At 36.8% G+C, this 21697-nt stretch overlaps 1 protein-coding gene across 17 annotated transcripts in view; it reads right to left on the bottom strand.

The window, feature by feature from the left end:
* The window catches only part of LOC121322204 (receptor-type tyrosine-protein phosphatase delta-like), a 229126-nt gene that overhangs the window by 126343 nt on the left and 81086 nt on the right, over positions 1-21697 (bottom strand). For all 17 annotated transcript variants that reach the window (XM_041261838.1, XM_041261829.1, XM_041261820.1 and 14 more), the window contains exons 3-4: positions 10722-10867; positions 7695-7836 (exon numbers count right to left, since the gene is read on the bottom strand). In XM_041261838.1, the coding sequence (XP_041117772.1) occupies positions 7695-7836; positions 10722-10867 (288 nt within the window). The remainder of the gene's footprint in view (positions 1-7694; positions 7837-10721; positions 10868-21697) is intronic.

The following is a 21697-nucleotide window of genomic DNA, read 5'->3' on the forward strand; positions in this document are numbered from 1 at the left end:
CTAGTCTTTTCCAATGTATAATATGTATACTAATGCCAATAATAATATTAATACTACTACGACTACTACTACTAATAATAATAAGTCTGTGTTTATACAAATGTTTAGAGTTCTGGCATTGAAAAACTGTTTGAATTATACGCTGCACCTGCCTGACATCAGAATGGCACTCTTCCCCTGATCTTTGACATAGTGTTTCAGTATGGAATATTGCATTTATATTGCAATATAGCAAGTTAATACAAGGAATTAAGGCTCAGGTCTGCCTAACCTTTTCTGTAACATATTTAAGCCTTTGTGGCAGAATCACAATCACTGAAATAGGCTCAACAACTCATCAGGTACGGGAAATAATCCTTAAATAATCTTAGAAAGTAGACAAAACAAATATGAGGACATATTCCTGCTGGTAGGTCAACAAACAGATTCCACAATTCAGTTTAGTGAGAACCAACCAAACCCTCAGTGATGTGATTATAAAAAAACACACTTATCTTTGATCACTGGCCCATTTGGCAGAACGGGAGGCTACAATCACAGCTATATTCATCATCTCAAGTAAAAAAAGTTGCTCTTAGTATAATAAACCTAGAGCCTTATTTTCTGCTTCCTTCCTAGAATCTTAAACTGCAATAGCTTTCAAGCCTGCTAACTGGATTTCTGCACATAACCTGATGCATCTGATTACGTTGTGTTGTAGTTCGTAGGCATCTTGGGGAATTCAGCCCAGACACATTTCAAGACAATTTAGTGCCTGTGGCACCTCATTTTTTCGATATGTTAACAGGTAACTTGTTGTAAATACACACAAATTACAGCAATATTAAGCTCCCATCTTCACTCCAATGTTTAGCCAATTCCATTTATTTTTGTCTGACAGTTCATCCCTTGAGAAAATTGGGAAACGCAGAGACAGACTTTACCAGACATATTGCTGTTTCTATTAGAGGTTTACACATCTGGTACCAGTGTGATCCGTGCCATTATCTTATAGACACAGATAAGGCTTCATTTTTTTGTGTTATGCTGTTCAGAAGGTTACTAATACAAATAAACTAATGCATGTTCCACGGGAAAACAGGAAAGCTGAACGCAACCTTTTTATTGTCTTCATCTATAAATATGAATGTTATGAACACTGTTAAAAACAAAGCTTGAGCTGAATGTGACTAAATACACTGTTTGCATGTTTCTTTATTTCAAACATTACTTTAACTGGTAAATCTTTGACTCTGACTAAGCAACTCTAGTCTAACTCCCCTATTGGAAAATATATATACAGTGCCTTGAAAAGCATTCAGACCCCTGACCAATTCTCTCATATTACTGAATTACAAATGGTACATTGAAATTTCGTTCTGTTTGATATTTTATTTTAAAACGCTTAAGACTCAAAATCAATTATTGTAAGGTGACATTGGTTTTATGTTGGGAAATATTTTTATGAAAAATTAAAAACTGAAATATATTGCTTGCATAAGTATTCAACCCCCACACATTAATATTTGGTAGAGCCACCTTTCGCTGCAATAACAGCTTTAAGTCTTTTGGGGTAAGTATGTACCAGCTTTGCACACAGTGTCGGAGTGATTTTGGCCCATTCTTCTTGGCAGATTTGCTACAGGTTGTTCAGGTTGGTTGGACGACGCTTGTGGATCGCAATTTTCAAATAGTGCCACAGATTCTCAATGGGATTGAGATCAGGACTTTGACTGGGCCACTGTAGGACATTCACCTTTTTGTTCTTGAGCCACTCCAATGTTGCTTTGGCCTTGGGCTTGGGATCATTGTCCTGCTGAAAGATGAATTTCCTCCCAAGCTTCAGTTTTTTAGCGGACTGAAGCAGATTCTCTTGCAGTATTTTCCTGTATTTTGCTCCATCCATTCTTCCTTCAATTGTAACAAGATGCCCAGTCCCTGCTGATGAGAAGCATCCCACAGCATGATGCTGCCACCACCATACTTCACTGTAGGGATGGTGTGTCTTGAGGCATGGGCAGTGTTAGGTTTGCGCCACACATAGCGCTTTGAGTTTTGGCCAAAAAGCTCTATCTTGGTTTCATCTGACCACAAAACCTTTTCCCACATTGCAGCTGGGTCACTCTCATGCTTTCTGGCAAACTCCAGGCGTGCTTTCAGATGGTACTTTTTGAGTAACGGCTTCTTTCTTGCCACCCTCCCATACAGGGCAGTGTTATGCAGAGCTCTTGATATGGTTGACTGGTGCACCATTACTCCACTCCCAGCCACTGAACTCTGTAGCTCCTTCAAAGTGATTGTTGGCCTCTCTGTGGCTTCTCTCACAAGTCTCCTTCTTGTTTGAGCGCTGAGTTTTGAGGGACGGCCTTTTCTTGGCAGTGCCTGGGTGGTGTGATGCAGCTTCCACTTCCTGATTATTGATCCAACTGTGCTCACTGGGATATCCAAACACTTGGACATTATTTTGTACCCTTTCCCTAATCTATGCATTTGTATTACTTTATCTCTAACTTCTGTAGAATGCTCTTTGGTCTTCATTTTCCTTCAGATTCACAGCCTTGCCAATGATCCTTCAACAGTGGGGTTTTTATCCAGAAAATGTGACAGCAACTTTAATGGTTCACAGGTGGAGGCTAGTGGTAAGGTAATTGTGTCCTCGTTAGGGCAATTTCTTTCATCGGTGCAAACGGGGAGCTTCCACAGCACAGGGGTTGGATACTTATGCAAGCAAGATATTTCAGTTTTTTATTTTTCTTAAAAATATTTCCCAACATAAAACCAATGTCACCTTACAATAATTGATTCTGAGTTTCAGTGTTTAAAACTAAAATATCAAACAGAATGAAATTTCAATGTACCATTTGTAATTCGGTAATATGAGAGAATTGGTCAGGGGTCTGAATACTTTTGCAAGGCACTGAGCACACACACACACACACACACACACACACACACACACACACACACACACACACACAGTACCAGTTAAAAGTTTGAGTACACTTGCTGGAAACTGGGTTTTTTTTCATAAATGACAATGTTTTACGTCGTATACGTTTCTCTAAATACTTGAAAATGAAAACACATGTTATAATATACAAAACAAAACATAAGGAGTATCAAAGCAATGTACACATTTCAGACTTATAACTGACTTGGGCTTCAGACTGAAATCTGCTTGCTTTGGGTGACCATTTTCATTTAAAAATAAAATTTTTGAATGCAATTCACTTATGATTATCAGCTTATATAAGTACACGTATCATAGAATGAAATATTAAGTATTTATAGACAAGTTTATACAGTTAAAAGCATTGATAATCATGAAAAACCTGGTTTCAAGCAAGTGTGCTCAAACTTTTGACTGGTACTATATATATATATATATATATATATATATATATATATATATATATATATATATATATATATATATATATACATACACACACACACACACACACACACACACATACATATATATAGCTGTAGCTTTTTGTCACCAAGAGCTTTAGATGCTCCCTCTTTCATTAAATGGTGAATGGTGCAGTTGTAGCAAAGGATCTTAAGCTGTAAAAAAAACAGGGCAGGGCAGAGTGTTGGGTGACCGCTTTCCTAATACTGTAGGTCTGCAAGAGTAGGATTTGAAAACATGCTGCATTGCCTCAGTGTTGTGGTTTGATAACAAGCCTACCGGTGTATGCAGGCAGTTACATCCACCCCTCCCACTGGTAAAATCTGCTCAATCTACTTTGATGTGACCTGTAAAACACTTCTAATCTCAAACTGAATCCTCAAGTTTTACTGTTCTCTTTCTGTTCTGTGCACCATACATTAATGCTTGTAAGTACTGAAAGCAGGTGGATGTTTCTCCACAACTGAGTTCACACGGAATCGTGGTTACAGGTTTATTGTCTGAAAAGGAAAGAAACTTCACTTACATGCTTCATGAAAAGAAATCCAATCACTGCCATGCATGTCGTGCAGGCTGATCAATCACTGTTAGTTTGAAAGGGCACAAAGATAACAAAATACCACAAGCTTATTAAAAAAAAAAAAAAAAAAAAAAAAGCGTTAAAAAATAAATCTCTTTGAAAAACCAACCAACCATCCATCAGTGAAAGGATATCTCACTGCATCTTCCATTATGTAAATGCTTTTTATCTAAAAACAAAATCCCATTCCCCTCGTTCCAAAAAAAGTTGTTCTCCTTTTAATCTTTTGGTGGAATTGAATACCTTTTCTGTACTGTAATAAAATCCCTGATATATCTGGGCACAAACCTATCCATTTGTTGTTAATGCCTTTTGCAGAAGCACTTCAATGAGTTCAATGCCCTCGCCCTCCCACCCCCAACATAACAGTATAAACGTGTGTTGGATCATGATAATCATACAATAGCTACCATAACAACTGCATATGAAATATTCATATCAAGTTTCCATTTGCTGCCCATTTTCACAGTAATATCACATTTATAAAGTATCATAAACCTTTTATGGGCTACTGAATAAGCATGTGGTTTGTATCTAACCTGATTACAACCTTGGCAGCAATGAGAGATTAACCTCTCTGAACATGCAAAATCTGTATGTGCAATTTCTCTTCATCTGAGAAAATGAAAAAAAATAAATAATGTAATCTATTTTTAATACACATGCTTTGAAACAATAATGAATTTCAGACACATTTAAAACAAAATAATAGCAAATCATAAAATACACACACACACACACACACACACACACACACAAATAATAATTATGGGTTCAGTTACTGAACTGTCAAGGATCTCATTTCAAGGGGCCATGCTTAGAAACTAATTTCCCAAATCAAAACAATTATCCCCCCAATTATTGTACCTTTCGAACAGCTGAAGATACAAAACAAGAAAGCACTGTTGGGCTCTATTGGACAGAGTTACAAGGAACTTTGAAAAATATATGTGTTCTGTCTTTCCAGGTACCCATTGACCAATGGGCTTTCAATAGTAATGCCAGTAAAATTCAATTTCCCACATTCCAAAAAAAGTTCCAGCACTACCTACCATGATATCAAAAAGTTAACACCTAAATATCATACGGTATATGTACTACATATACAGCTGATAAAAGAATTTACTACAATTGTATACATTACTACATTGTTTTATTAGCTGTACCAAACCCAGTTTACAAAACATATTTTAGGAGTAGAAACTACTGCAATTGTAGGTCTAGGTCACATACATTTGGCATGTGGACAGGATTTTGTGTACTTGGTAACAGAAAATGTATTCTATATTTAATGTTTATGCAAATCTTATCATTCAGCTTTATTATTAATGGTATTCCAAATCTAACCACATGGTGATATTTCTGTGATACATTTTACCTCTGGCCTTTCTTCTCATGACATGGAAATTATAACAATGCACTTTTTTTTTTTTTATGGGATTAGCCATTACCAGGAGCCCATTACAGAACAGATGCTACTATTCTTTTACCACAGGCCATTGAAACACAAATGAACCTCATTCTGAGTCAATTCAAATTCGTTATTAGCTTTGTTATTTATTCTTTCAGATATTTGAACCTTTAAAACAATAAAAGCCATGCAATTACAATACAAATAGTTTTTGGCACCACAAGATACAGCTAAGGCCAAAAGTTCTGCATCACTCTATAGAATTTATTAATTTTGCTTAATAAATTTGAATGAAACCTGCTGAACATTGTTATGCTAACATATTGAATTACATACTGATATGTAGCTTTCCATACACTAAAAACTGACAAAAACAGAAAAATGTGACACTTCGAAATCTAACATGAAATACTGTACTACTATTACTGCTTCCGGTAGACTTTTGTGATATCATGTTATAGTTTCTTTAATAACATGATATTAAGTTAAACTCTCAAACACTAACTGAGCACTGAGTGAGATAACCACTTGTGTCTCTGGGATTTACAACACATTTTGTAAGAGCAAAAAGCAGTAAGTCAATGTCTGAAAGAGCTGAATATAGCCCGGAGGCACGAGAAAGTAGTGGAGTTAAAAGAAAGAAACGGGGAACAACTCATTTTATTTCTATAGATATAAAAAAGAGAACACAAGAGTCTTTCTTCTTCCAGTGAACTTCAGCTGAAGACAAGAAAAAACATGCATGAAAACAAAAACCCACATCCTATTTTTCATTTTCACAGTCCATTTTGAAATTGAAACTATCAGTATTTTTCTTGTAGTGGTTGAGCAAACCATAACCAAATATTTTATAGTGTGCCAGGAAAATGCCAGAATGTGACCAATGAAAAGGCCATTTCACGCAAACTGTGATAGTTAGCTAGACACTTAGACAGACAATATTTTAATTATCTATATGGCAGCACATTTAAATACAGTACATACAACCTAAATGTTCCAATAGAACATACCAAAATAAAATGGATTGGCAATAAACTAATGCTAATTTTGAGCATACAGCACAACACAGTCTCATCGAAGACACTGTAGCACTGTATTTTGCTTCTGTGCATGAGGTGAATGGTGAATTACACAATAGGAATCTACTATCTTCTCTTTCAAACAAGTTTCTAAAGCTGATGATGAGGAGAAGGTTTATTAATTTGTTTAACTGATAAGCCAACGGCTCTATAGTCACAAATACAACACTAAATATTATTTCCATTTCAACAGCCCGGTGCATTTATGGCCCATTTCACCCACTGTCTGCACAGTACATGTGTTTTTTTAATTTTCTTTTGTTAAAAATCCCCAACGGAAGTATGACCTGTAATAAATATACCAGCTTGAGTTAGATACTCAGGGTTTTGTAATCTAAATGTACACACAAGTAAAACTATAGCCCTTTGTGTTAAAATAGTTGCTTGCCTTAGAGGGTACACTTATTATTTACTTAGAAATTAAATCATAAAACCTTAAAAAAGCAACAGTAAGCCCCATTTTTAGACTGTATTGCAGTTTACATCATATGACCGCAGTCATGATTGCATGAATGCACTTAAATGAATCATTGTTCTTTCAATGGTAACATGCCATTACTACAAATTACAGCAGTTATATTACTGGCAGATTTCACATTTCGCAAGAGATAACAATTCCTCACTTGTGCTATTTTTTATTTATTTAAAAAAAAAACAAAAAAAAAACACCTCAACTAAAATGACAATGATTTCTTAAACTTAACTTCAGCATTTCAAATTCAATAAAGTTTACTTTTAAATATTAGCTTTTTTCCTAATAAAACAAGGTCACACGTAAAAGATTTTGTCAGTGTAGCAGAAAATTAGATTACTACTAAGTAAAGTTGACGGTACCAAAGCTAACAATGAAGGAATAACCTTCATTAATTTACATATTAATCAACCCTCGCCAAACACCCAAGGTCAACCTCCTAAACTAATTTGCATGTCTGTTCTGAAGGAATTTCATTGCTCAGTATATGCAGGCAGATGTGATTTAAAAAAGAGCCAAAAGAAAGAGGGGTAGAATAATTCAACTCCAAATTCTTTCTTGACCAGACTACTTTAGTTTTTTTTTGTTTTTTTTTCGGTATTGAATCATGCAGTTGAAAACAGAATGCAGCAAAAGGAAACTTAATTAGATAGGATTAGAAACCCTTTTGCTTACCTGCCCAGCTGGAAGGAGTAAAACAATACATAACAAGAAGAGAGTTATTTGTATTTTTGCTTTGCTGACAAAAGAGGACCTACCACGTAATACAGTGAGTCTGGTGGAGGAACTTATCTCTCCAACACTGTTGGAGGCAACACATTCATATATAGCCTCATCTCGGGGGGTACGCAGGGGCTGAATTCTTAGCACAGACCCAGATCCATCGTCAAACTCTATCACCTGCAGGTGTGACAAACAAGATATGTTAAAGGAGTTTTTTTGTCCACAATGTGTGACTTACCGTGTACTAAAGTTAACAATAAATGTTTCATTATTATTATTATTATTATTATCAATTATTATTATTATTTATTATTATTATTATTATTATTATTGCAATAGCAGGCTCAGAGTGAATTACCAGTCAGTAATAAAACTGTGGGGCTTTAGGATGCTGTGAGAAGCTGGTGAGTCTCAACTGGGTAAAATGAATTCAATATTCAACAGCAATACAGTATTACTGGCTTGTAAAACATTTTTTAGGCCAGATATTGTGGTGTACAATATATACTGAATTTAGTAATAATAATGAAAATGACCATTTGTTAGATGTGACTTGAAAAAACAAAACATGTTTTGTTCAAATTCTAACTAGGTACAAATAAAGGTGACATGCCATGAATGCAATGTGTTATGTTAAGTATTGTATTATACTCTGGGTTAAAACAAAACTGAATTCCCTTAATTCGATTTATGTGCACGATTGTGTTTTTATGATTTCTTAATTTTTTTTTTTTTTATCTTGTTCAGTATTTGTCAGAAAGTGTGTAGGCGTATTCACACTTGTTTTCAGTAGAAAGCCTGTTGTAGTTTTAGAGAGCTTTGATTGTTTTGTTTTAAGAATATTACAATGAAGTGCAAATAATACTTCATCCCCTGACAGGAAGTGTTACATAATTATGTGAGATGAAGAGATGTCTGATAAATTAGTAATTACCATTGGAGTGTAGGAAATATTAAGGATTCAGTATATATTATAAGTCTTTGTCTTACTATCACGGGTCCAAATGATTGTTCCTCACAATTTAAGATAATACTAGTTTTCAAAATTGACAGCCTTTTACAAAGTAAGGACCATTTTAAACCAAATTTATAACCCAGTGTTGAACATCAAGATACAACAGTGCCATTAACAATGACTGATTAAAACAACACTGAGATGAAAATATAATTCTCTTTATGTTCCCAATGGAATTCTTGCTCATATTTTGGCTGATAACACTCAAAGGTTTAACACATACCTCCCCTTAATCTACAGCTTGCTTTGGCACTACCTCCAATGCATAAACAGATTTGAAGTACTGCATAAGGAGCAACATTTAATTGCATACCAGCTGTATTTATTGAGAGTTCATCTTTCTAGTGCCATTAGCAAATGGGCCTTGTGCAATATGAGAACTAGTAAAAGTGGAATTTGTCACAGAATTACGAAATAATGCATTGTCTGCTTTCGTAAAGTACAGTAACACTGAAACAATAAGGGCACAAATATGCTTATAATGGTCCTAATCATGCTTGGCTACAGTACCTCCAAATTTAAACTGTGGTATTCAATAAATAAGTTAATTTAAAAAAATAAAAAAATAAAAAAAAGAGAAAGAAATTAAGAAAGATAAATAAAATATGCTGGTTTGTCTTAAAGGCCCAGAGCAAAAATGGTATGGTTGTGTTTTTAAAAAACAAAAAAAAAAAAAAAACAACTAATTCTCTCTTAGCTAACATTACAAACAGCTACTTTTGTTGGAATTTATAGAGGAAAAAAAAAAGAGTAAATCTAAAGATAAACTGGGATATTAAAAAATATAAATTAAAACCTTACGATTTAAAAATAAATAAATAAAAATGTTATGAGCTTAAACAACTATTTAGAACATGTTTGTCAAAATAATATAGTGATTTTACAATTTTACAACAGAAAATCGTGACCACCCCCCAAGACTTATTCAAAAATAAATTAAACCATTATACGTAGCAAATAGTAAAATGTAACATTAAATATCTGCATTGATCCTTAACCAATAAGTCATACACACACACACACACACACACACACACACATACATATATATATATATATATATATATATATATATATATATATATATATATATATATATATATATATATATATATATATATATATATATATACACATGCTAAATACTTACAATTTACAGAAACACCTGGGTAAATAAAGTTTTTTTTTTTTTTTTTTAAAGAACTGCATATGTTATATGCAGGATACATGAATGGATTGTTAACCCTAATGAAGAAGTGGTCAAGCTGCTGTGTGCTTTGACATTCCTTGCAACAGCATGTGATGTTACAACCGATCTCTCCAGGCTGAATAAGCACTGGTCGGGAGAGATCACTCTGGGCTCTGAAACAAAGTTTGCTTTATTACTGATGATGTACCATGTGAATGAGCATAGAGCGTCAGTGCCAGCTGGCTTTTGCCAATGGTGCCATGAGTTTATACCAGCACACTACATTCGATGAAAAAGTTGAATTCTGATAAGATTAAACTCTTGAGCGGTAACAAAACTGTAACCAAAGCCAATCTACTGTCATTGAATTAAACAAAGGAGGAGATTAAGTATTGCATTGTAATTAAAAAGAAAAGTCAATAAGCCATCTTATCAGTGTTCAAGCTGTGATGTATGATATTATTGATGATGACCAGTCAAAGCCTTAATACAAGTCTTTAGCATAGATAAAATTCAGTACAGATACTACAATATATGCAATTTAACCATCATATGCCAAATGGCTTTAGACCAACAATATTACAGTGAAAATTTTTTAGCTGTTGCCAATTTTAAAATATCAAATGTGTGATGAATCATGGTATCTAGGGCAAGGCAGTGTTTTTAATTACAAATCCCTCCCCAGATCTATGACTCTCATATCACTTAAACCATGCATGTAAAAGCCTGATAAAGTGACTACTGATGCCCATTAATGTATCACAGACCGCAAGCATGCCAGCAGGATTACGAGGAGTACCATGCACTTTTGGGCATTCAAATGACGAGCATTTTACATCAGAACAATAGACCTAATACCTCAAATCTCTGGTTGCTGACTTTCTTCCCCTTCTTATTCCACACAATCTTAGGCCTTGGGTCTCCCGTGGCTTGGCAAACGAATGATGCTACCCCTCCTGACACTCCCGTTTGATCATCTGGAGTTCGTGTAAACTTTGGTGGTGCTGCAAAAGTAAAAAGAACAAAGTTAGAATGGCATGTGGCAAATTATGCTTGAAATAGCTGCTTGATGACACACATTATATGTGTTTTAACGAAACTACAATTAAGAAATTTAATTTATTACAGTGTACCTGTTGATATTGAAATTAATTGAATCCATGAGATAAATTAAATGAGTTTGTCCATGTAAAATCAGTAGTTTTATGTAATGCAAGGGGCCCATATTCACAAGAACTGAATCTATATTTTTTGGAATGTTTTGTCAAGGGCTCATTTTTAAAGCCCATTTTGAGATAATTAATTATTCAACTGTTTTAGAATTGGTTTTATTAGTTTGATTTCATTTTATAGCCCTGTTTAACCGAAGATAATGTTTTTTTTTTTGTTTTAATTTTTTTCAGAGTCCTTAAAAAAAACATACTTTAGTCATTAAAGTTTTTTTTGTTTTGTTTTTTTTAAATGGCCCACAATTTTTCATATAGCATAAGCTTGAGTTTCTTCAAATGAACAGAGCATTAGTCTATACCAGTTTTCTTTTCATTGCACTACAATTAAAATCTGGAACATTACTGGTCATTTATTGTACAGCCAGGATTGACATCAACGTTTCTACAGCAGAAATCAGCATGTAACATCCAAAAGTTAAACATAATCAGTAGCTAATTCTGATGATTTTGCTTGCACTGTGGACCAGTACAATACTGGCCTCTAATTATAACATTCCCTGCCAACTGTGCTGCGTAAGCTAACAAAGTGTAAGGACGATTCCAGCACGCTTCATTAACTCCTGCTGCCACACATCTACTTGGCAGAGTTCCAGTGCATTGACTGATTTGAACGGTACAATGACATGATAGGTTCTTTGGCTACCATCCAATAGGTCATTCAAGGTTTTCAAGTTCTGATTGGTCCAAAGCTCTTGTTTCCCACAAACACCAACATACAACTTGTATAATGCAACTGATAAAAAAGGTGACTGTGAATGAAAGAAAACGGTGCTCCTTTTGTCCAACACCACTACATGGGACATAATGTTATCTTGGTATGTCTGAAAACTACCAGCTATTACAAAAACGCTCACAATCTTGTCATCAGACAGCAGTGTTGAATAATACCTCCCTAACCCACAAAACACTGCCTTAGCTTCAACTGGAACTGAAAAGGCATAGCCTTACAGCACAGTATATGATTTTACAAGTTTACATCTCTGTCCCTCACAGTGACGACTGAATAGTGTGGGAGAAATGGGTTGTTGCTTCTGAACCTAACTAAAAATGTACATTTAAAGTAGGTCCCATACTAGTTTGCTGTCTCTTTATTGTTCTAATGGAGATTTAAAGCCAATTGGTGACTAAAACTGGGTATTAATGAGTTTTGTTATTGGTAAAAATGCATTGTTAGCTTCCCTTTCTGCATCAGACCCCTTCGTTATCTCAGAGACAGGCTGCAAACATGACAGGTGCTTTCCTAAGAGACCATCAAGATCAAAATAAGGTGTTGTTCCATCTGTGCAGAGCAATTCTTATCAATCATTTTATCAGTTCAAGAGGCCATTATCTGTAAGGCATTTGCTTACAAGTAAACAAGTTTATCGCTAGTGCCCTTTCATATTCTTTATAACTCATACCGACATTCGAAATAAAAACACCTCAAAGGCATGCAATTTAAATACTTATATATGACAAATTAATCTATAAGCTGTTATCAATCATTTAGAAAGAGCTACAAAGCACTGAAAATATATTTAAAACACTGTTGAAGAGCGTTGCAGCTATTACCTTAGATAAACAGCATCATGCTTGTGTATGCTACCCCATTGACAAAGTGCAGTAACAGCATAACAAATTGTCCACAGCACAAAGCCTGTCTAGTCAAGCTTTATATAATGTTATTAGGTATTTGAATTGCCTTCTATAGAGTCTGAGACTAACATGTATGGGAATCTTTTAGAGGCTGGACATTTTTTTTTTTTTTTTTAAATATGATTAATAGGTCATTCAAATCAGATTGTAGCGTTTTTCAAGTGAAAACAGAAGAGACACTTCGTTTCTTTTCAATGCTTTACTTGCAAGCTCTTACACACCCGAGTCCACAGCTCTGTCAGCAGTACAGGATTCAAACAGTGACCCAGAATGCCGGGCACAGCCCCTTTTTTATAAACTTAGTACTGCCCCCGTATGTAAATTGGGGTGCAGAGCATACACACATCCCACTGGTTCTCATCTGCACACTTCAGGCTAATGGGTACCAATCACAGGGGAGAGGGAACACAAATAAGCGGCTGAATTACACACATGTGTGTACCTCCATTTGTGAACACCGTCGTGAAACCAGTTACAGTCTCTAAACTTTGTATCAATGTCGTGAACATAGGGTGTTATATTTGTCGTCCTTGTGCCCCCTCCCTTTGTGTTTGTGTAACGGGGGTCCCAAAAATCACAGGCTCTACAATTGGAGTCAAATAGTCCCGAGATCCAGTTCAAGACCTTGCAGGTAGTCGCTGTCGATCAACAACAGCGGTCAATAGTCAGGAACGTCCATGAGCGATGCGAGTTGTTGCAGCCCCTTATCAGTCCCCCGAGAAGCTACAGAGATTACGTTGCGTCAGAGGACACTGGACTCTCTATCGATGTACCAGCAGTGCCGACACGCTGTCACTCCCCCACCTTGGGGAGTCCTTTGCAGGTCCTGGGGTCGTGGGGGTCTGTGGCTGCGCAGATGTTGAAGTAAGGTGCGTCTCAGGAAACGTCCATGGCATCCCCACCGGCAGCCACAGACACCGACGACCCTACACTGCTTCCTCCGGTCCAACGATAAGTACCGAAGCGGTCCGCGGTGGATACAGCTTTCTGGGGCGACGACCGACAAGCTATTCCCCGCTTAGACCACCTCTCCCACTCAAGACCAGGGCCACACAGGGTTCCATCCAGGGTGCGTCCACGCTTTGGAGTGCGCCAAGGTTCTTCAGGTCGAAACCTCTCGCGGGAAAGAAGACCCAGGGGCTGTAGACCCAGACCAACTCACCATGTGGGAAGTGGCGGCCCTCTCTCACAGGTCATAATTCCACTATTTGCGGACCCCATCGGCTTGGAGTTGCTCCTGAGCAAAGGCGTGAGCGCTATCATGTGGTCTACCAAAGCCTACCGCTGCCTAAACTAACCGGTTTCCACTTTCAGAGTTGGTAAAAGGGCCCAAGATCAGTCCTCTAGATCAGTTCGCCGACCTGGTGCTGTTGGAGGGGGGCAAGCGACTGCTCTGTGGGACCTTTCTTAGTGATGTAGTCATCAAACTGCCGGCAATGGGTCTACAAGTCGTGGTGGCAGCGACCCCAGTAGTAGCGGTCACGAAGGCGAGCCAATGTCTTGGCGATGCCAAAGTATCCCAGCCCTGGTGCGCCATGGAGGGCTTGGAGTACAGCATACCAGAGCGAGGCAGGCACCACTAGTTGCAGCCAGGACTTGCCATCTGCGGTGCAGGATGCCCTCCAGGAGTCCCACGGTGGTCCACTGCAACCACAACCTTTTCACGGCCTCTGAGAGAGGGGCTACTTCAGCCCAGTGGGGCATGTGGTCCTCCTCTTTCCACTTCATGAGCTGGCTGAGCTCTGGGTCCTGTCTCTGCACCTCTCTCGCAGTCACTGTGTCCCTGTCCTCTCCCAGTGCCACTCTCCCTGGGGCGAAGGTCGCTGTCGTCTTCTCCCCCTCTCTGCTCTTGACTCACACCCTTTGCAGGAGCTCTTGAAAGGGCTGGCGCTTGCGGGGATTTGGGTGGGAGACTGAATATTGGGTGTAATGGTGGCCATTGCTGCTCCTGCACTCACGCTGGTACTCTGCTCTTAGCACGCGCTCTTTGCAGGAGCCCCTGAAAGGGTTTCCGCTTGCTGGGATTCGGGTGGGGAAGAGGAGACTATGGTGATGGTCACTGCCACAAACACTAAAGTGCCACAAACACTAAAGTTCAAATGACCAGTGCAGAAAAAAAAATTGTTTCTATGGAATTGTTGTTTGGGTGATTTGACGCTTTTATCTATGAACTGTTCCTCAAAAATAACTAATTGTATAACAAAAAATAAAATGTTTGAACATAGAAGGTTGTGTGTGTGTTATTTCTTACTCTATACTGATTTTAGCATTGTATTTAACCTAAATATAGTTCAACCTTTGCTCTGATAACAAATAATTTAATCTGCAATACCACTTATGATACTGGAGCCTTCAGATTCCACAACAACTATGTATTGGCATTTCCATTTTTGTGTTTTTATGTTCTGCATCCTGTTACACCCAAGGAAATGCTGTACATTCCATGTGGCCTCGACCTAAACTGCAGACACTCAATCCTGTAGCAATATGCAGGTACAGAAAGAGACTGGAAACATTTTAATGATGTGTCAGGGATGTTTGAGCTTGTCTCCCAGGGCAGTCAAATAACCAGTCGCATAGGTTTACATGTGAGACAGACCACTCTTACTTTACAAGAAAGCACATTATCTAGGCCCAAAGGATGAAACTGAAATGGAAATTTGAACTTTGATAATCAGTTTTTACCTTGGAGACAGCATCACTTTTTTTTTTTTTAAATGTACGTATAGCATTTGCACTAAACTGTAAAAATGTATTCACAGGGGGTCTGTGAGTGGCTCAGTAGAAGCGCAGCCGTGTGCAGGGCGAGTCATACAGCGCAGGTTCGCGTCCCGGCTGTGCAAAGTAGGCCAATCTTCACTGGGGACTTAGAAGGGAGCATCTTATTGGCTCTGGCGCTCCCATGGGTTATGAAGGTAAAACCGGCAGGAACTGTATCTCCTCATCGCTCAAAAGCAAACCTTGCTGGCTAGGCGCACAGTGCGTTCAGAGCAGACACCTGCAGAGCTGGCCTTTGTCCTCCAAAAGTCGGTAGCATGCTGACATCTGCTCTCGAATTCCTTTGTAAAAAAGGAAGCTTGCTTGGTCGTGGAATTGGAGGTCACCCACTGAACCTTCGGGTCTCCTGAGTCATGTGGATAACTGCTGCAGTGAGGGGAAAAGTGATTGGGCATTCCAAACTGCGAGAAAATCGGATGGAAAAATTATAACTGGACACACTAAATTAAAAAAATATATGTATAATGTATTCATATTTCTTAACCCAGAATGTATTTTTCATAACAAGCAATAAGGGCATAATAAATAATAATAATAATAATAATAATAATAATAATAATAATAATAATAATAATAATAACAACAACAACAACAACAACTCCTCTCTGGCTACCAATGACATGTGGCTTGGTATCATTGAAACTAAAATTAGATTTCCTTCAAGTATGTGCACTTGCTGTAATCAATAAAATCATCAGAAGTTCAAAAGGTCAATATTGGAATAATAAATTTCTATAGACAAGATGCTCTTCTTTTGTATTTTGTTACAGCAAATAAATACAGTACGCATATACAGTCAGCACACTGTAATTCTCTGAAGTAGACCAAACGTAAAATTGATACTGAAGGTTGAGTGGGTTTTCTGCTGCAAAAAAACAACTTAATTTCCCATCCTCGGTTTACATTGAATTACCATGACAATGTCATCGATGATGCTCTAGAACAATCCCAGAATATTATCACAGTCATGAGTCATGTGACATCAGAGATGCAGCAGTCAGTCACGTCATAAAATCTGTACTAATGCCATTCTGGTATTGAAGAAAATCCCTACTTAAAAGCTTACAACAAGTCACTGTGACAAGGGGAAATTGCATTTGGTTTTAAAAATCTTAAGCTTTCATAAGAGAACAAACATGCTGTGTAAAAAAAGGATATTCCCCCCTCCTCCATTTAGATGTATGCTGCTTAATCTGGGCAGGCTTAATCTACATGAATTAATACAGGGACTTGCTCAATTAATCCAGTGTTAAGCCTTTGCCCACAAACAAATGAAAAGTGTAAAGCCTGTGCAAGCTAAAAGGTTAGTGACGTGTAAGGCTTCATCTCTCTCCGGAACATTATATAACCCTGTCATACCCACTAACTTAATGAAAGGAAGTTATGCTTCATAGCTTCCCACTGCTCCATTTTCAATTTAACGTGGGGAGACATGGCATGAATAATTTGGTGGCTGAAAGCTCCAGTCGATCTTTAATATGTTAGGTGCAGGCCTTCCACAGATGGATTCTAAAATGAGGCAAAACTGCATATGGAGACCAAGCAGCCCTCTGCAATGGGCCGCCTAGTTACGGACACTGTTTAAATATGATGTCCATAGCATGTTATTTATTTATTTTCTTTTGTTAAATGCTACACTGCATTCTTTGAAAAAGACACGGGGAAAAAAGTTTTCTATGTAAATACACTTTAGTCATATACCCCTTACCTGTTTCACTGACTGTTTCAAAGATGCAGTCCAAGATCGGATTTGTTTAACCAGACATAAAATATTGAAGAGCCTCCATATTTAGAGCATCTTAAATGTTTTCAGAAATATATAATATCTCATAGTTTGGGTTCGAAAGTGTTGTATTTCTACATGTTTTAGGAATCTAATGAATGTAGATCTTATGTATCCTACACACTGGGAGCCTATTGAACATCATCATACTGCACAGATTCTGAATGAGTATGAGCTGGTACCAGCTAAACAATTTAAGTACATTATTATTTACCGGTATTTGTTTGCCATATATCCTCAAATTACCATTGTTGTGGCTTTATTATTTTGAATAACATGTGTCCAATATGGTAAATTTGTATCATGTTTATTTGTTTACTGAGTGCCGTGTTTATTTGAGGGGGCGAACAGAGTGCAGCACTTATTCAAGGGTGCCGTTAATTTGAGAATATACAGTGTTTATGTATTTATTTATTTAAACATAATAATAACTAACAATAATAACAACTTTTAGAAAATGAACTGCAATTAATCTTAGCCTTCATGTTTATGGCAGTCTGACAATATAGAGGAAACATAATGAAAACCTAAAAGATGTCATTAACCTCTATTAAGTTACTCTTTTAGGACTCTTATAGTTGTGCTAAATACTGATGGGTTTTTGGACTTTGGGGAAAAATGAATACAGCAATCACGGCACGGTATTTTTTTTAAAAGCTAGCTGTGGAGCAGCTTTCAAAATAACAGAACCAGTTTTAAGATTTCTTGCCCGCTGTTTGCTGCAAAATCAACCTCACAGCTTAGTAGGTATATGCAAACAGAGCAGTCATGATCTCTGCCAAATTGGACTTCAAAACAATAATCAGTATACTTATTATAGAAAGGATATCTTAATATAAATTGTGCAGCCAATTACTAAGACAGCCAGGAACTTTTGCAATAATCATTCAACTGCAGAAAAACTGAAGATATTATCAGGCAATAAATTACCCAATTATACAACACAATAATATATAAGCACATAGTACATTATTACTGCTTCTCAGGTATTATGCAACATGTTGGAAACTTGGCACATTTACTAATTAGTTTTAACATCTTTAAATAAAATTGTTATGCTCCTTCCATTAGAAATACCTGCCTCATTAACATACATAACAACAATCCCTATATGGTCGGGACAGTCCTGATTTCCTAGCAAAATTTTCCGCACCACGATGCATAGGAAGAAAGTCCTGATATTTACCCATAGAAAAAAAAAAAAAAACGAAACAAAAAAAAAAAAACATTTATTCTGCACAGTAAAGTTAGTGAAAACCACACGCTGTGATCTTCGTGCGGCTGAGACATCTGCTGATCACTAACTTACACAAAGGTAAGAACACTTCATTATGTCTATTTTTACTGTCATGTTGGTCGTGTCACGTTGAGTTGGGTAGGATACGTCTATTATATGAAAGTGTTTTTTGCGTATGACTCCTCCCATGTATATGATGCATATGACCCTGCAACATGAACAGCAATTGAGCTGCTTAAATGTAATTGAATTAATTCCCCTCCTTTTTTTGATCCCAGCTATGTCCAAAGACAACACGTTTCTGCCCTCCATGTTAATAAATATAGATAAGCTCGATCACCCCAAACAGCGCAACAAACATTCAACATGTTGTTGATGCCCTCTCAGAACTGAATAAATAAAATTGCAAATGAATGTATAGATTGTGTTTTATTTATTGCATCATTAATATTTAACACAACAGTAAACCCAAAACAACTTAAACGAAAGGAAAGAATCTCTGACAGCACAAGCCTTATTGAATGCTTCCTCAGCAGCTGTCAGCTGTCTGGACGGGTAGGGTTTCTAAGCGAGGGTAGTATACGCAGCATTACTTGATCCCCTATATGCTGTATATTGGTGATCTGCAATACCTGTTGGTCAGTTCAATTTTATACTTCCGAGTTTATTTTTAATTAATGAGTCTTAAGATAAATTAGTTGAAACAGTATTCACCACTAATGACACTTGAAAAACAATTTCGGAAAGAGCAGTAAAACACATTATTAACCAAGCAGGCACGAGATTTTGCTTTATTACAGCAGCTTAGATTCACTCTTGTACCAATTCTCTGTGCACTGGAAATCTCATTTTCGCAAAATATCACTAGTAATCTTTAAAAACAGCATGCGTACTTTATGCACAGCTAATTTACATATCAACCCCCACCTTTCCCATTCATTTGCATGACGGTGGGTGAAAAGCCCGGTTTACTCGAGTAAAATAAACTGAGTGAATGGAAACCCAAAAAAGCATTTTACACGAGACATTTCTCTTGTGTAAATGTCTCGAGTTAAAAAAAAAACACTTGCATGCAAACCCCATGTATGAACTACCAAGATGGACACATCCTGTATAGTGCGACAAAAATCAAGTGATTTCTACCATGGTGATGCAACGTAAAAAAAAAAAAAAAAAAAAAAAAGTAGGAAAAAATATCCACATTTTCACATTATTAAAAAATGCAGTATGGACAGAGAAAGGCAAACAAAATGGAGATCAGACAAAAGAACAGCAGTGCGCCTTATGCAATGTGAGGAACAAGGAATAAACTGAGTGTGTGAAGCCACGTAGCAAGAAAGCTATAAATAAATAAATAAATAGATAAAGAGAGACCAGGCTACATTGTTTTTTAAACAAACATTCTAAACATATGCATAATGTTAATGTTTTTGTAAACAATTATTTTGATTTAATGCAGTCAGTCAAACTACACTGTACAATACAATGATAATCAGTAGCGTATGATTAATATGCAACATTTAGCTTTTCAAAGCCTTGGTTATTACACCTTGTGCATGTATTGCAAAGGTATAACCCAAACCTTGCCTTACACATTTGAAGTTTAATTGCCGAGTTGCCAAATTGGAATGCCAATAATTCTTGCCAGTAGCACAAAATGAGCTTCATTCTGACTGATACCAGATTCTCGCCATGAACACACTATTATTACTGTAGGAAATGAAGCTGATTTCTGACAATTCTGGCAAGTACTCCACTGTTCTTTTCATAGCCATTAAATGAAAAGCGAATCCTTTATATTACTCTTTCTGATTCCTGACCTGCTGTATATCACCCAGCAAGCCTCAGGACTACCCACATGTATTTGTCTCACAAATATGGGATATTTGTATATAATTGCAGCAAGTATCTTAACTATCGTATCTCTGATAGTCAGATGATGAAGACTGGTGCATTCTAGTATGTTAATTTCAAGTTCCATTTAATTAAACCAGTGCCTTAATGCTGTACCAGATGGGTTGATGACACAAAACATACCCTCTTTAAGTGGACACTGTTTTTGGCATTAAGGAACACACACCATGACTTCTACATATGAAAGCAGGTAGTTTTTTATGAGCTGACTTGAATACTTGTGGCACAAGTTTTTAATAACCTACTTAGCTTTCAAAAAAGGGACAAATAAAACAAGTACGTTAACAACAGATGGAACATTCAGGTAATTAAAGCACCAAATGCCTGCCTTAATGTTCAGAAATTATTCTGTGTTCCAAGCTATTGGACTGTAAAGTGAATCACTGAATACAATGTGTGTTAAATTACACAATTTATGTAGCTGATAATCACACATTCATGACTGAATGCCCCTTTTGTAATCTTTCTGGTAGGAATTTACTGTAGCTTTGCTTGATTATGGTTTTTCTTTTACAAAGATACGGGGCCACATATGGTTGTAATGTATATGTGACAAAATGTTTTTCAATGTTGTCAAAATGTCTTTAAACATTAAAATAACTGAAAAAAGGGGGGGGGGGGGGGTTACAACCAAGCTTGGCTTCTACAAAAAGGCAAGTGGTAAAGGATTCAATGGGCTTGGAAGCTTATATTCTCAGTTAACAAACTGTTATTAAAGTGGAATGCAAGGTCACCTTCAGATCATGCAGATTGTATTCAAGGCTAATCTACGGCAGAAAATAGAATACATATACCAATTAGAATTACAATGGGAATGATTGTTGTACATTGCAATTTTAGTTGACAATGACAGCAGGGTAGATTAGGAACAAGACAATTTCTAATTGATTGGAGCTGCTGGGATACTTTGGTTCATCAACCAGGGTTAAGAGCTGTTTAAAGGAGTGTAGAAAAAAAAATGCTCAAGAAAAAAAATAACAGAATAAACAGATAAGTAACTTTGATAGAGAAGTTTCCTCCACTCAGTAGTCCTAGCATTATGTTTGCAAAAGTTAATTATCTGATAGGATAGAGTGTGGTTACCGCTGACACCAGAATGCATGGGTTCATTTATTTATCCACCATGTAAAACAGCATTTCATTAAAGAGCAGCACTATCACAAAAACCCAGAAAACAATTATTTTATAATGATTGCTTCTGAAGTTTTAACTACATATTCAAGTCTGGATGAGATTTAACTGCACGTGCAGTACAGCA

This window comes from Polyodon spathula, chromosome 1, assembly GCF_017654505.1.
Source record: "Polyodon spathula isolate WHYD16114869_AA chromosome 1, ASM1765450v1, whole genome shotgun sequence".
NCBI classification, from domain to species: Eukaryota; Metazoa; Chordata; class Actinopteri; order Acipenseriformes; family Polyodontidae; genus Polyodon; species Polyodon spathula.